The sequence below is a fragment of the Macadamia integrifolia genome, chromosome 9 (genome assembly GCF_013358625.1).
Source record: "Macadamia integrifolia cultivar HAES 741 chromosome 9, SCU_Mint_v3, whole genome shotgun sequence".
Classification (NCBI taxonomy): Eukaryota; Viridiplantae; Streptophyta; class Magnoliopsida; order Proteales; family Proteaceae; genus Macadamia; species Macadamia integrifolia.
Window position 1 is genome coordinate 16384587 of NC_056565.1, and position 16006 is coordinate 16400592.

Below are 16006 nucleotides of genomic sequence, written 5' to 3' on the forward strand. Positions count from 1 at the left end.
CAAGGGATGTGGTTAGGAGGGTAGCAGGGGCAGGATATGGTTGCAAGAGGTAGGGAGGGAGGATTACAATGGGCAGAAGGGGTTGCTGATGGTGATCGGAGAAGGGAGGTAGAAGGTTAAACCATCAGAAAACATAACTTAGTTGAGGGATAAGTTCTGTAAACCCAAGGTGCCAAACTCAAATTTGGGTAATTTTATTAACTGAAACAGTAAATGTGCAATTTTGTAATGCCAAAGCCAATAGTGCGAAAACTTTTTGGAGAGTTGCTCTTGATGAAATCTGTACCAAAGATACCTTTTAAAAATGGATAGATATTGATCCAACTTGTGGGTTTTGCCGAACTCATCAGGAATCTCTTCAGCACACCTTTCTTTCGCATGAATTTTCTAAAAAAATCTGGGCAGCTGGCCCATTGGATTTGAGAATGAAAAATTTCTGTACTTTATCTTTTAAGCCTCTTACAGTGTCCCTTTTCAATTCTGATCTGAATAACTTCACCATTTTCATAATGACAGTAAAAACTTTTGAAGCCAGTGCTTTGGTACTTAACCTCAATGCTCCCCAAGCACCCCGAGATAGAGAACTTTGGTACTGTTGAAAAAATATAGCACCTTAATGATTCTAGATGATGTACTTTGTCTCTCCTTCAACAAAATATGCATCTTCCAGAAAAATATAAAAACAAAACACAGGGAAAAAGAAAAGCTTCAACCCATCAAAGCATATGCAAGATGGGCATTTAGTTTAAACGGCACTGCTCCCCCTTCCAAGTCTTTTTTTTTCTGGCAAAGTCATTCACATTCAATGAAGTCTTCCAAAAAGGTAAAAGGAGGGAGGGGGGGCAGGTTCCCAAACTATACCATATATTTTATAATGATAAGGTATTGACTTTGCAGCTAAAATGTACACTTCAGAATATTAAAATGGTAAAAATAACCTCTGATAATAAAAATCCCTGTACAATAAAAGTTCTGCCAAGATCAAAAGTCATAACCTGGCATTTGATTAATCAAACAAAACGAAATTTTCCTTGAGCAAAGGGTTACAAATATCAGAAAAACAGTGATCACCCAAGCCTGCTTTTATAAACTCAGGTACAATTATTCAATTCAAGAAACTCAGGTACTTTATGCATCATCTTTTCATCATCACAACTTTCAGAATCCTTTGATTGAGGCAGTCCTGCGCATTAAATCCACAAAACAAATGAGAGAATGATAAGATTGTAGTCAGGTTTGGTACTAAGTGTGGTGGTAGCGCATGTGAGCACTGGTTGATGGTGACCATTTGAGTAACAGATCAATCTCTAGTGAGAAAGGATTAGCCTTCACATAATAGCAACACAAACCCAATTACAGTTTTTAAACCAGATCAAAGGTCAAACAACCAAAGGCCCAGTTTTCGCTTCTTCTAGTTTTTACTTGTCGAGGCCAAAGCAGGTCACAACACCCCCCCCCCCTTTCTTTCTTTTTTGGGTGGGGGGGAGTGGGTGGGGTGGATCAATGGCTTCAAACCAAGAAAGGGGGCTCTTCCAGTTCAGTCCGATTTAAAAACTATGAAAAAGTCGTATGGATTCCAACCCCCTAATCTGATACATGAAACCTCCAACGAAAAAAAAAAAAGTCAGAGCAGAATATCATTGGGTAGGTGAGAAACTGCCTAATATTATGAGTGCAAGAAAAACTGGTCTTAAATGGGCAGAAAAGTAAATGAAACAAAATTACCCACTCATTTCAGAGAAAATGCTCAATATCTCTATAGATTATCCACCCAAAAGGCAGGAAATATAAGTATAATCTATGCCACTATAGTGGAGCAACCGGAATGTGGTTCACACCAACTATAAATGCAATCTGCAATTACCATAGTTCTTTTATTCCAACAACACACCAAAAAATTGAGAGAGAGACAGAGATAGAGAAGAAGGTACACTCAAGTAGATGGTAGACCTCACACCTTTATAGACAATGGTGACCACAAAAGTTGTTCCTATGACCATCCAGGCTCCAGCAACCAAAATGACCAAGTGAAAGCCTACCAGATCTTGGATTTAATCATTCAGGAAGCCTAGATCTTATATTTAATCATTCAGGCTATGTCCCATCCAGAATTGAACCATTGACTGGAGAATTTGCATCAGCAGTATATTTCGCAGTTGACAAGCAGTAGAAGTTTCAAGGGAAAAGTATCACTGAGCTGTCGGTGTAGCCCACGCCTTCCACACAAATTTTTTATTGATTTTTTTTTTAAACAAAATAAATAAATAAAAATGTGAGGGGGCATCTGTACCCCACCAGTTCAGAGAACACTCTCCCAAGTTTCAATTATGCCACATATTACTTTACTCTTTCCAGTTAATACATAATAACTAGGAATGAGGTAAGGGAAATATGAAGCTTCAAATACATCCAGACCAATTCAACAAAAGTAAAGAAGTCTAAATCGATACCTGGTCACACTTCTTGGGTTGCTTTCGAATCTATCCATTCCAGTTTGCATGGCTGCATCAGTTTTACCAGTCTTGTCTGTTGCAATGCTATCCATAATTTGCTTCAGACCCTGCAAGAGATTAACAAGAAGATTACATTCCAAATAGAATTAGAACTCCATAATTTGCTTCAGACACTAAGAGATTAAACAAGAAGATTACACTCCAAATAGAATTAAAACTATATCATAGATTGATGTGCCTTGGGTCACTCAAATGTGAGGGTAGCTCAGTAGCTGTTTGGGTAGCATCTGAGAATAGGTTTATTGCCTTCCTAGCTGGCGGTTTAGCCAACCCTTTCTTTTTCTAGTTACACTTCTATAAATGCAATGAAAGGACCGTCCCTTCCTATTTGTTTGTCCTGTCAAATAGAAAGTAATGTAACCCCCAAAGAGCCGAATCCGGCTAGACCGACATATCTATTACTCTCTTTTCCATCCTCCCCTCCCCAATGAGTGAGATCATTCATTGCCTAATAGAAGAGTCTGACACTAAAAGTTTGCAGCTCAGAAGATGGAACCGTTAGTGAATCAAATGCCTTTTAGATATTGCAAATATCTTGAGAATGATGTTGCTTAGAGAATTAAATAGGTTGGTTGAAGTGAAAAGGTGTGTCCAGAGTGTCATGTGATTGGCTATTCCTTTAAAGCTTAAATGAAGATTTTCTAGGACTGTCATCCGACCGCTATAATGTATGGGATGAAATCTTGGGCAGTTAAGAAACGGCATATGGATAAATAAATGTAACGGAGACAAGGACACTGAGATGGATGTGTGCCAAAACTAGGAAGGACAAAGTTAAAATGACTTCATTAGAGCTGAGTTGGAATTAGCTCCGATCCATGAGAAGCTACAAGAGAGTCGTTTGAAGTGGCATGGCCATGTTCACCAGAGGCCTTCAGATGCTCCAGTTCGGAGAAGTGATTTGACTCAAATTGAAAGAGCTATAAGAGCCAGTGATTTGACTCAAATTGAAAGAGCTATAAGAGCCATGGGCAAGCTGAAAATAACCCCATGAGAGGTGGTGAGGAAAGACATGCATAGTCTAGGTCTTCTACCATGTATGACTTTAAATAGAGCTGATTGGCAAGCAAGGATCAATGTAGCCGACCCTAGCATACTTCAGTCTCCAAGGATCAATGTAGCCAACCCCAGCATGCTACATGACACAAGCCCCATACATCATTTTCTCACACCATTTTTTTTTCTTTTCTTGGCTAGGGGCATACAGCCCTAGACACACATGTATGCCCCCACATACGCAAGTCAGGTCAGGTCCCACAATCGATTTTTACCCAACATAGAAACCGGACGGGCCCCAAGGGGGTTAAGGGGAGTTGAAGGGCGTATGTCAATTTAGGCACACTCCCTTGCCAACTCAGCTACACCCTTGGGGTTTACACACCATATGGGAAGTAAAAGTCAATTGTGGATAATGTTATTATTATGTTAGGGTCTCCTTCACTGACCCTGGGTCAACACACCATATGGTCGGTAAAAGTCGATTGCGGATAATGTTATTATTATGTTGAGTGGGTTAACCCAAGGTCAGTGGAGGAGATATATGCATGAAGTTATACCCCCACATCATTCAGAGTATGTGTGGTACAAGATGCTTTTCCATTTGCAATTGGATGGGCAATTCGGAGAGAGAAAAAACAGAATTTCTGTTGCACAGTATGCTCTGTTGCAGTGGTCAAACATTGATTCTTTTTTTTTTTTTCTTCCTTTTTTTTTTTTTTGGTGGGGCGTGGGCAGGTGACAGGAATTGCATTGGGTTAGAGGATGCTCGGCCATGGGTCAATACTTGTTGCAGTGACCCTTTAGGTGCTCCCTCCCTCCCTTTTTTTTTATATTCTGAAGTTACAATTAGGGGAGACCGGGAGAGAGAGAGAGAGAGAGAGAATAAATAAATAACACTTGTTACTAATCAGAGAATGGAGGCATTAGTCAAAAGTAAGACTGAAGAAGTAGCCTCTTAGAACATTAAAAAAATAAAAATAAAATAAAAATAAAATAAAAATAAAAATAAAAAAAACCTATACGAATGATAAATAGCAAGTGGTAGGCCTTGTGGGATGTACTGTCAGACAACAATAAAATGGAGATAGACACTAAGAAAGTTGAGGAGCTCTTATTGGAGACAGTTTTTTGGCAATAATTTCTTGGGTCCACCACAAAATAAGGATAAGCTTCTATGTGGTGAACGTAGAGAAGTGCCATGGCAGAAGCATTAAATTTATATGGCTCATATGGGGTTAGATTGAAGCATAAAGTCATAAGCTAATTAAGTAGGGAATTTGTTGGCTAATCCAGTGGAATGGATCCCCACCCCAACATGACACACTAGTGTTACAAGGTTTTGTCCAATAACACCACCTAAAAGTTTAAAACAAACATTAAGTAGTGAAGAAACCTGGGTCCCTGATTGTGTGATAAAACCACGTGCCCGACTAGGAGGTTCAGGAAGTGCCTGCAAGAACATGCCCAAGAAATAATTAGATCAATAAATTAGGTTATATAAATCAGATTTTTTACTGATGGGAAGCAGCCACCTCGTGTCAATAATAGTATTTTACCAATAAAAGAATAGATTATAATGTCTGTTTCTTAGATCTGCTCAGGTCCATTTTATAGACCCTCAAAAGTTCATTGAATCTCTACATATTTTTTTAATGCATGATCCATACAACAATCAATAAATGAAATGTCATATTTACCAATCAAAACAAACAAGCAATAAACTCGAAGGCCAAAGCTACTAATGCCAACCTTGAAAAAGTCAGTCATTTTCGGATCTTTCTGCCCAACAAATTGGCATAAGTACCACACACCAGCATTTGCAATGTCCTGCACCCACAATTCTGTCAGCATTTGTAAAAGCAGAAAATAGCTAATGGGAAGAAACAAAATTCCAAAAAATAGCCACATATCAAGCATCACATCTGTTACCAAAGAATAACTAGTACGGAAGTATTTTAAATGAGTAACTTATTCACCACATATGAGAAAGAAGGGAAAAAAAAAAGAGGGGGGGGGGCTCAGCAGAATAAAACTGAATCTAAGAGCTAGCGGCACAAGAACTGTGCGGTTTGTGTTCCAATTAACCAGAAAGCCATGAATCAAAAAGGTAGCATTTATTATGCAACCAAATCCAATTAGCATTTACAAATGTACTGCCTACAGTTAAATACTTGGACCACAACTTGCATGATAAGTTAGTGCCAGTGCATCAAAATTGTTCTTATTGAAATATCCAATGGCATTGTAATACCCTGTGTGACTCAACAAGAATATGCCACTAAGTCCCAAGGTTTCAAAGGTTTTTTCGCAACCTTCTATTTTTGGTCCATGTAAGGTTCTGCTTTTGTTCTTTTAAAAAAAAAAAAGGAAAGAGATGGGTCTCTAAAAGCCTAAGGGATTAGGCTCAGAAACTCAGTTGAAAACCAAAATCACAGTGACAGGTTTAGAAACCAGATTTTAAAATAAATTTTATAACATAAAATCAAAGTTTCAGATATGATCCAAATTCTGTTTGAACATCAATTATATGCAGAAGAATGGTTTCTCAAAATCTGGCTCATATCTGATGGACAGATCTGAGGTTATAGGTGAATCCTACCCTAAGTAGGATTCCAGAAGAACAGCAACCGGAACCAGTATATTCAGGAAACTTTAGACAACAATAATAATCAAAGCCGCTTTGATGGATACACAGCGATTAGGAACTGTAACAGCCAACATAAACCAGAAATTGAAAATCAGCCATGAAATTGAAGAATTTAGAAAATCCTAATGACAGAAGGATTTTTGGAAATCAGTGTAAATATTGAATAAACAGTCTCTCAACATTCTCGGGGCAAGGCTGCGTAGTTCTCGTACCCCCAGGCCTCGCACATGCGGGAGCCTAGTGCACCAGGTACGCCCTTTTTTTTTTTAGTTCAAAATAGTAGCAAAGTTTTAGAGAGACAAATAGTAGCAAAGTTTTAGAGAGACTAACGAACAAGAATTACAAAACCAGAAAACTCAAAGCAGCAGTAGAATCCAACAATCTAACCATGAACAGAAGATAGAAAGCTTCAAAATACTGACCGGAACCAATGGATGGATAAAAGAAGAAGAATGGAAGAAAGAAGGATTTGGACCAAGCATCTCACCTGGAACCATATTGGAATCCCACCAATCGTACCTTAGCATTTCATCAACGGTAGCATTGCATCTCACACCACCATTCTAAAACACACAGAACATAGGAGCAAAGTGCCTTGATAGCCAAGGTTCAAAACTTGGATTTCAGTCTCATTCCGGCCTCACCGAAATGGACGAATTTACTCTGAAACATTGCATTTTTGGGACTTGGATCACAACATTCTTCTGATCCAAGTTTGAGGGTATTCTATCCTATGTTTTTTGAGTTTTCAATAGTTTCTATTTCGGAAATTCCGAAGTTACTAATTTCTTTACTAATTCGGAAATTCCGTAGTTACTAATTTCTTTAATCTGATGTAACTATTAATCCATCCATTGAATTATCATTTTATTTGGGAAAATTGTACTGTTTCTGTAGCCATACACATGGCCTAAATTTAAGTCTAATCCAAGTCCTGTTTATGTGGTCATTCAGCTACCCATATTTCTGTAACAGCTTAGCCAACAGTCCTACTTGTGGGTTGGGAACATTACTTGCTGTTAGTGAGTTTAGCCTGTTTAGCCCTAGTACCAACTTGGCTATCATTTGGTCAAAGAGACTAATGCACTTCAAACCCTTTCCCATCTCAGATCCAACTTCTTTTCACTATTTTTTTCCTCTTCACTAAAATTTTTGATTTTGAACCTCTTCTCTTCTCATGAGGAGAAAAAAAACTCTGCTTTTTGTAGATGGCAGTCTTAACCATTTCAGGATTCTTAATTTTGTACTTATTATGGGCTCTTTAGTGACTAACGACACATTAGTAGTAAGTGGCTAAGTGCCCCTTGTATGGCAGCTTTGTGTGTGTGCACTGAGATTAATGTTTTCGAGTCCAGACAATCCTTACTCTTCTTTTCATCCCTTCCCTTTCTCTATCAAACTGTATATATGAATAAAAAGATTCAAAGACTGCAACAAGATTTCTTGCCGTCAATGGAGGGCCATCAACATCCGTCATTTTATTTTATTTTGTTATCGCCCCAAGGGGGGGTGGGGGGGGATCATGTAACTAGCAGAAATTATTGACTTAGCATCCTGATTTAAGGTAATAGTCTTTTAGTTTCAACTTTACATTATAAGAACTGATAGCAAATCATGATTTACAGTCCTGCCTAAACATCTAAAACTAGAAACAGTTCCTCAGCTTCGTCAACAAAAACATTCACATAAACATGTTTTTTCAGATATCAACCATACATCCAACATTATGGCAACAAGCACATATCTTCATTTGTTCACCTGGATAACCTTTTCCTAGGGCTTAAAAGTGTGGTGTCCATGTATTTCAAGACTTTATTTTTTTAATCATAAGCTCTAAACATCATTTTCTGCAATGAATTTTCTCCTTTTTTTATTTACTTGTATAACAGTATAGAAGAGGATTGCAAAGCAAAAAAATCATAGCGAAGGCACCACCAGAAAAGGCTATTCCAAGACAAATTTTTAATATAATATTCAATAAGGACCACCGTTCACCTGTTTGTCTTCCAATGTTAGAATCTTTCCGTCCTGAAACACAATAATAAAAATTTATAAGAAATAAGAAAACTACTTTAATGCATTTCTTTTACTTTTTAGACTAGATAAATGGACTTGCCCAAGTTTATCATAGATAATTAAACAAACTAGCAAACAATTAAGAAGGAAATTTAAAAAGCGATAGTTTAACAAACACCAGACATATCATTTCAACCGATCACATAATAGAAACTTACGAGACCATGAATCATCTCCTGTAGTGAACCCAAGTCATAGCCAATTTGACCAAGATTAGCACGAACTTCAGTTACCTGTTTGACAAGTTTTAATCGTCTTACGTTAATATTTCTAAAAATGCAGGAATCCGGGAATAACTCATGAAATGCAATTATTACGAAATAAGACACATTCCAAAAAGACAAATCCTCATTATGTTACAAGAACTCCTTTAGGTCATGCAAGGAATGCAACCAGGGGGTACATGCTTTATGAGGGAATCAAATTGTCCCTATGGATCTCCTCAATCTTTGGTTTTCCTATGCTTTCTTAATAAGTTTCATTTCACATTGAAACAAGGAATACCTCATCCTTAATTAACTTTGACATCTCCTTTTGATCATCCAATTTCCCATCCAAGTTCTCAATCCGTTGAGTCAAATGCCTCTTAGCAGCCTGCCCAACAAAAAGGATTCATAGGTAAGAAACTGTGGATAAAGAAACAGTATTAACAATGCATTTAATAAGGAAGTCTATTGAGAAAGACAATATTAGCACATTAGGAACACCATCACACTGTATTTATATGATGCCGATACTTATTGATACAAAGCCGTAAACAGATAGGAACAGCAGAAGAGGATTCATGCAACCTGGAATAAAAATCTAATTTAATTTATTTCACTTGATATATGTCAATATATTAGATACAACATTCAACTTCAAATATGATAGGAATAATAAATTATTTAGTTCTTTAATGTAAATTTAATGATGTTCACAGACAAATGCAGAAGCATTGAGCTGCCCATATCATGAGACAACTTCAGAAGCATTGACATGCCTAAATTACTCTTTTTATATGAGCCCATCTGCCAAATCATTCAGAGACGTAGGCATCAAAGGACAAGAACATTCTACCAAATGAACCACGTGTCTAAAGTTATGCAAAAGTCTCCAAGGGCCACCCTCCCAAGAACAAGCCCATTCAATAATAGTAACTGAGTCACCTCAGGACATAAACTGCTGGAAACATAGTCCAATCAATTGAGCAGTGCCAGTCAGAAGAGAAAGAAAATATGCTCTCAAAAAATCCCCCCTCACCAACAAGCCCCCAAGTATACACAAGTATTAGCATGAGGGGAAGATATTGCCATCAGCAGAGGCAGTTAAGCGGTTAAGCCTAGCGTGGATGGAGACACTTTAGGGTAATAGAGAATATACATGTGGCGTCAGAAGCATTACCCAAGACCTCAGAATTTTTTCAAAAAACAGGTGCTAGAATTGATAAGTGATCAGAATACCAATGAAAATATCAAAACAGATATCTGTAAGATAGAAATTAAATATGAAAATGATTAAGTGAACACAACTTACCGCAAGAGCATTGGTTAATTGCTCTAGATGATTCGTCATGCTTGAAACAGCATTTGCCATGTGACTCTTGGTCACATACATGAAATCAGAGAAGGACAAACCCTAAGAATTAACAGATAGAAGAAGGATGAGATAAGGAAAATTAATGCCAAATTCTGAAAAATAATTCCACAATAATAAGTCAACATTCTAAATTCAAAAAGATGAGTGGGAAAATCGACAATTCCTGAATAGTTTGCTCCCAATCTTAATTTGCTGAGGCTAACATTCATTTTATATTTACTGGGCAAAAGGAAAAGAACATATAGTACTGAACAATCCAAACCCAAAGTTAATACGATACATCTCGACTGAAGGAAAAGGTTGAAGCACTTGTTCATTACCTTCCACCACATGTATCCATAGCCCAATGCCCCTAGGGCTACAGCAGGCATAGCCAAGGATGTCATGTTTCCTGGAAAAACAAATAATTCGAATTAAACTATAAGAACAATATTCATCTAGAAAAAGGAGTAGAAAATCTGACATCTTTATGTTACACAAAATTTCCCAGCATGGGAAAAGTTTGCAACTTAAGCAGTAGGAAAAGACAAATAAACAGAAGATATTTAACTGCATTTTGGTGCATAATGACAAAAATGTAATTCTGTGGGGTCTTAAGCACTAGCATTTAAATTTTGCATTGCAGTGGGTACCTATCTGGCTACCATTTCCATTTAGAACAGTTATTTGGCGTGATGATGCGAGTTGTCGGACCTCCATTGCTAGCCTGCGCACCTACATGATAGAGAAACAGAAAAGCAGAAAAAAATGAATAATAATTACAGGGGTGCACTTAGCTCATAAAAGAACACTGATGGAATCCCTGAAACTTATCATGATTTGACTTCCTCGAGTACTTGTTTTCTAAAGGATAGTCAAAATTGACATGTGGGTTTAACAGACTTAAAACTATAGCATTTCAACACATCCACACCTATTAGCACCATTAAAAAATACACCATATGCAGTTGCCGGAGATGAAAAACTGTACCTACATCCCAACTGATGCAGTTGCCTTAGCCTGGCTGGATCAGAACGACCCTCTTTGGAGACCCAAGCCTAGACGCACCCAGCCCAATCCCATGTTTTGGTCCAAAGGGGGCTGGGAGACTACATAGGATACAAATATTTTAGTTTATTTTGTTTTATTTGGGTGGGTAGATTAAAAAAGGGCGTGCCCAGTGCATGAGGCTCCGGCCAATGCAGGGTCTAGGAAGGGGCCAATGTACACAGCCTTACCCGCGCTTCACAGAGAGGCTGTTTCCTGAGTTAAACCTGTGACCACTTGGTCACAATGGAGCAACCTTACTATTGCACCAAGGTCTTGGGCGGGTAGATTACATAGGAATTATTTTGTTAGTTGAGATGTTGCCTAGATTGTTTAGTTCCCCTTTTAGTTAGGTTTTTATAATTATGCAAGGAAATTTTTCTTTACCTGCATGTTATGATTGCGGCAGAGCCTTCTTCTCTCAGTGAGTCCCTACTATTCCTCTTTCCTTGTTTTCCCTCACTTTTCCATCCTTAAGCTCCTTTATTCCTCTTACCCTTTTACGTTGTCCCTGTTCTCTGGTGATTACAGTACTGTGGGTTGAGAAAAGATAGAGTTCCGTGAAATCTGAATCATGTTTCTGAAATTTGGAACATAAGTTTCCCTGTCCTAGGTGACTCTAACATCAACTCCTTGACCATTGAAATCATTCCTGTCAGTAGCTATTTCCCGAGACCTATCTGTGGCCTGCAACTACCGCCATATTCAATTTCAGGAGTTGGTCTTTGTATTGAAGGAATCAATATAGCTAGCGACTATGAACTTGTTCACAGCTTATAGTGGTATTTGGAGCTCTAACTGAAAGCTGAATCGATCACAAGAGGCTTCCTTCACCACTGGTTTCTGTTGTGTTCGAAGGTTGAAGACAAGCCCCCCTCTCCTCCATGATATTATCTTTAAGATTAATTCCCTATTTTTCCCTCCCCTTTATACAATATTTTATTTTTTGGTTCCAAGATTCCCCTGTTCACTTATACATTACCTTTCACTTATTTGTTTCCCTCTTTTGTAGCCTTGACCTTTCACTAAATTACAGTGCTGCCACTGCTTGCATTATTTGCGTTTTTATTTTTTATTTTGCATTAACAAAGAACTGGACAGTGATACAATTTACAGATTTTCCTTTATTCAAAACACTTCGATTTGTTTAGTGTTTGGGTGGCCCCACTAGCAATCCAAACCGGATTTTGGAACCCCAGATTGCACCACCAATACAATCACTTCTAGGTCTCCTCTATCACCAAATACAGTGACGAGTTTCCCCTATTTTCAACGGCAAGCTCGAGAATAGTCTCATATAATTTTTAATACCCTGTATTTTTAGAAAATAACTTCACCTAAGCTGAGGTCCTGAGTGGCTCCTTGCTAATGGACAAGAGGAACCAGGACAGAAAAACCATGTGTGGAACTCTCACATATTGTAATCCTTGATATTGGAGTTTTCAAGAGGAATTTAAAAGAGAATCCTAAAACAGAACTTACAAGATAGAATTATCAGAGAAAAGAAGAGAACAGCAAAATAAATTAAAGAGAATAGCAGAAAAATAAAGATCAAGCTAAAAAATAAATAAACCAGCAATATCACTGGGCTGCTAATATGGGAATACAGCAATAAGGAAGGAGAAATCACCATAATGCTTCCTCCGTACCAATAACAATGCCAATACCAACACCCTAAGGCTCAATTTCATTAACTCATCACACCCAATAAAGTGGTTTACACCCTCTACAGACTGTCCATCCCAATAACATGTTAACCTTGAGAAAAATTCCTAAAACAAATAGGAAATAGATTCATTCATCAAAAAAAGAAACTCTGAAACAAACTCTTTTCTTAAGACTCCTAATACTAATAAAATTACAAAATAGCAACTCCCATGAGTGCTCAACTGCTTCCACTAGAAAAAATTATATTTTTTAAGACTCCTAATACAGATAAAATTACAAAACAGCCACTCCCATGATCAATTAAAGAAAAATACCTAATTAAAACCCCTAGTCAAATTAGACTTATGAAATAGAATCCCGTCACAGATCAACACATCCTACCAGTAAATTAGTCATAGCTCTGGCAATTCAATTTAGAATCACGAGATATTGGTCTTGTTGAATAAGTAACACAGTAACATATCAAACAACACCAATACCATGTCAAATTAAGAAGTTTTACCAGTCCCAAAAATAACACCTAAAAGGTGACAGAACCCAATTTCATGTAATATTCTGCTCCCAGCCACCAAACTGATCCAATGGTGTATCAAACCATAGAAATTCTTCTCTAGGAGGCTCCTGCATCAGCTAATGGTGAAGATGTACAAGGACAGGAAAACTAAGTTTGGCACTCTGAAAGCTTGCAAGTTGTAATCGATACTGGAGTTTCCAAGTATTTTCTTTAGGACCCCACATACACTATAATTTAGATAAACTGTAACTTAACCCGACTAGTGGAGGGCCACCCATGGCCATTGCTAATGGAAGAAAGTACTAGGGCAGAAAAAACATATGTGAAACCCTAAAAAACTTGTTAATCATAGATAATGAGATCGACGAAAACTTCCAAAGACTTAATAAATATTAGAGGCTCTCTGGAAAAACCTGTGGATAATATCCAAGTTTTCTGTAATTTTTTACACTACAAATCTACAATTACATTTTTTCCATAACTACTATCTGAATATACTGTTGTAACTACATATTCACTTCCTTCAGCTGCAGTAATCATCTCCTTTCTAAAAAAAAATTATAAAATAAATAAAATAAAATAAAAATACTATATATGAGAACTAAAACCTTCAGAGCCTGATTTAAGGAAAGCACTTTCCAATCATTAGCATTTTAAACTGGTTCACACCTCAACAGACTCGATAAGTCAAGTTACCTCCAGAATTTTTTCACCATTGAAAAACCCATTCCCCAAGACTAATAATAAACTGCTAGCTTTCCAACTATAGGAAAAGAAAGTCCACGAGAAATTAAACCCACCCTTCCCTTCATATCAATCAACTGACCCAGTGTCATACTATTAACACCCAGATGGGTTTTTCCCATAGGCGTACCTGGGCAGCAATGGCATCAGAATACTCAGAGTCGGCATTTGACGGATCTCCAGATTTCTCCAATCCTTTCACCAGATCCTGTTCCAATCAAACAAAAAAAAAAAAAATGCCAAGGCATTATCAAACGCATTACTTCACTCTACATAAAACCAACAGATGGGAAAAATAAAGTGACTAAAAACCAGACCTGTAGCTCGCCCAATAATTCCGACAAACGACCCTTGCTCAACAATATCGAACCAGTATACCCTGGAAGTACAAACACATGCCCATATTGAATTTTCAACCTCAGAACAAAAAGGGAGAAACGGGTAATCTTGAAACTTCATAAATCATGTAATTTTCAAACATATTGAAACAAAATCAACAGTTACCTGCTCCGACCAAAATCAGGATCTTAGAGAAGCCCATCCCAGCTTGCATGGCCATGGCTGAAAAGAAACCCTAGTTCTTCTCCTTTCCTCCTGCGACGAAAACCCTGGATTTAGGGATGATAGTAATACGGTGTAGAAGAAGCTTTGGTCATTCAATAAAGAAGAAAGAAGAAAACAGAGGCGGTGATTGGAAGCTTGGTGAACAGGGAAACACGCCAGTGCTGGACTCTCGCTCTCGACTTCCTCTCTCAGTTAAATACTTGGACGACCTACCTGATTCGCGCATGTCGATGACCCTCTTTCTTATGGTGCCACGTCATCCCAGGGAAAGTAAAAGTTCATAACTGTTTTTTTTTTTTTTTTTTTTTTTTATTTTTTTTTTTTTCTCTTAAGGTACCGCAATTAAAGTTGTGGAATTGCGTCTTGTGTTGAGAGTGCGGTTTCTACGCATAGGTGAGGACCAACGAGGATACACGAGGAAACGTTCATACGAGTCATTTTTTTTTTTGGCAAATAGGTATCATTTCTATTTCATGTGGGGCGGGCTGATCATTCATACAAGTTAGATAAATGATTATTCACAAAGCAATGCATCAATGAGTTGTAGCAAAATAGTACTATACACTTGTCATTGGAGAGTGACGAGGTCATTTTATATGAAGAAGAAAAAGAAGCACACTCATGCCATTGTACCCTATTACTAACATTCTCTTCTTTACTTAAAATCACATCATTGCCCCTCTTGTGTATGATATTTTAGTGATCTCATTCTCTCTTTTTTTATATAGCAAAAGTTTTTTAGATCAACAAGTCTAAAAGGTATTTCTAGACTGACACCAAGTTTTGCCTCGATTAAAAATGATGTAGCAATTTTTACCGTATGATATCTTGAAAATGGTTTAAATTGACTGCAGACTATATTTCAAATTTAGATTTATTCATGTAACATTCAATCATGTGATCTCTAATGTTTTTATATATCCCTCTTTTTTTCAATTATTCATTTATTCTTAATAGGGGTGTCAATTCCAAGCCCGCACGGGTAGGCTCGACCTAGTCCGACACGTTTATGGACCGACCTGAACCGGCCTAATTAATAAATGTGTCAGGCCTAAGCCCGACCCATTTATAAATAGTTAGTACACAGTGCAAAGGGTAAGCCCAATGTGCCTCTCAACCGGCCCAACCCGTTTACAAGCCCGACTCAGACTGACACGTTTAACCCAATAGTTTATGTAGTTATTTTGATTTTATTTTTATTTTTTATACAATAGGGTATATATTGATATTTTTATCAATTATTAATTATAATTAAATATAATATATTTTCAAAATTGTTAATGATTTAACAAAATAAATCAAAGTATCTTAAATCTAAGAAAAGTAAAGACAATTTAAGCCCATTTAAAGAAAACTTATGTTTCCTTACCTTTACTCGAGTAGGGATCGTCAAAAAGGCAATCAATCAGAATCAAGGAAGAAATGTTTGATTGGTACATTACCCCGTTTAAAGCCCGATTATAGCCCATTTAGGAGAAGTACGATTAAAGCCTGGAACCCTACCAAGTCCGACACGATACCGACTGAGACCGACTCATTTCTTAAATAGATACATCATGATCCGAGGACATAGGCCCACTAGGCTCGGCTAGCCCCAACTGAGACTGGCCCAGCCTGGCCCGACCGATTGACACCCCTAATTCTTAATTTTATTAAATCTTCAATGCTTTCTTTTG

At 37.5% G+C, this 16006-nt stretch overlaps 1 protein-coding gene across 1 annotated transcript; it reads right to left on the reverse strand.

Annotated features, from left to right (window-relative positions):
- Positions 1-919: 919 nt before the first annotated feature.
- On the reverse strand, positions 920-14526 carry LOC122089358. The gene is made up of 13 exons (XM_042659017.1): positions 14271-14526; positions 14084-14145; positions 13897-13974; positions 10446-10527; positions 10134-10204; positions 9751-9852; positions 8740-8829; positions 8394-8468; positions 8155-8187; positions 5262-5339; positions 4906-4962; positions 2451-2560; positions 920-1183 (listed from the first exon to the last, which is right to left on the reverse strand). The coding sequence occupies exons 1-13, from the start codon at positions 14323-14325 to the stop codon at positions 1159-1161; spliced, it is 918 nt and encodes a 305-aa protein (XP_042514951.1). The 5' UTR covers positions 14326-14526; the 3' UTR covers positions 920-1158.
- Between the last annotated feature and the right edge of the window lie 1480 nt (positions 14527-16006).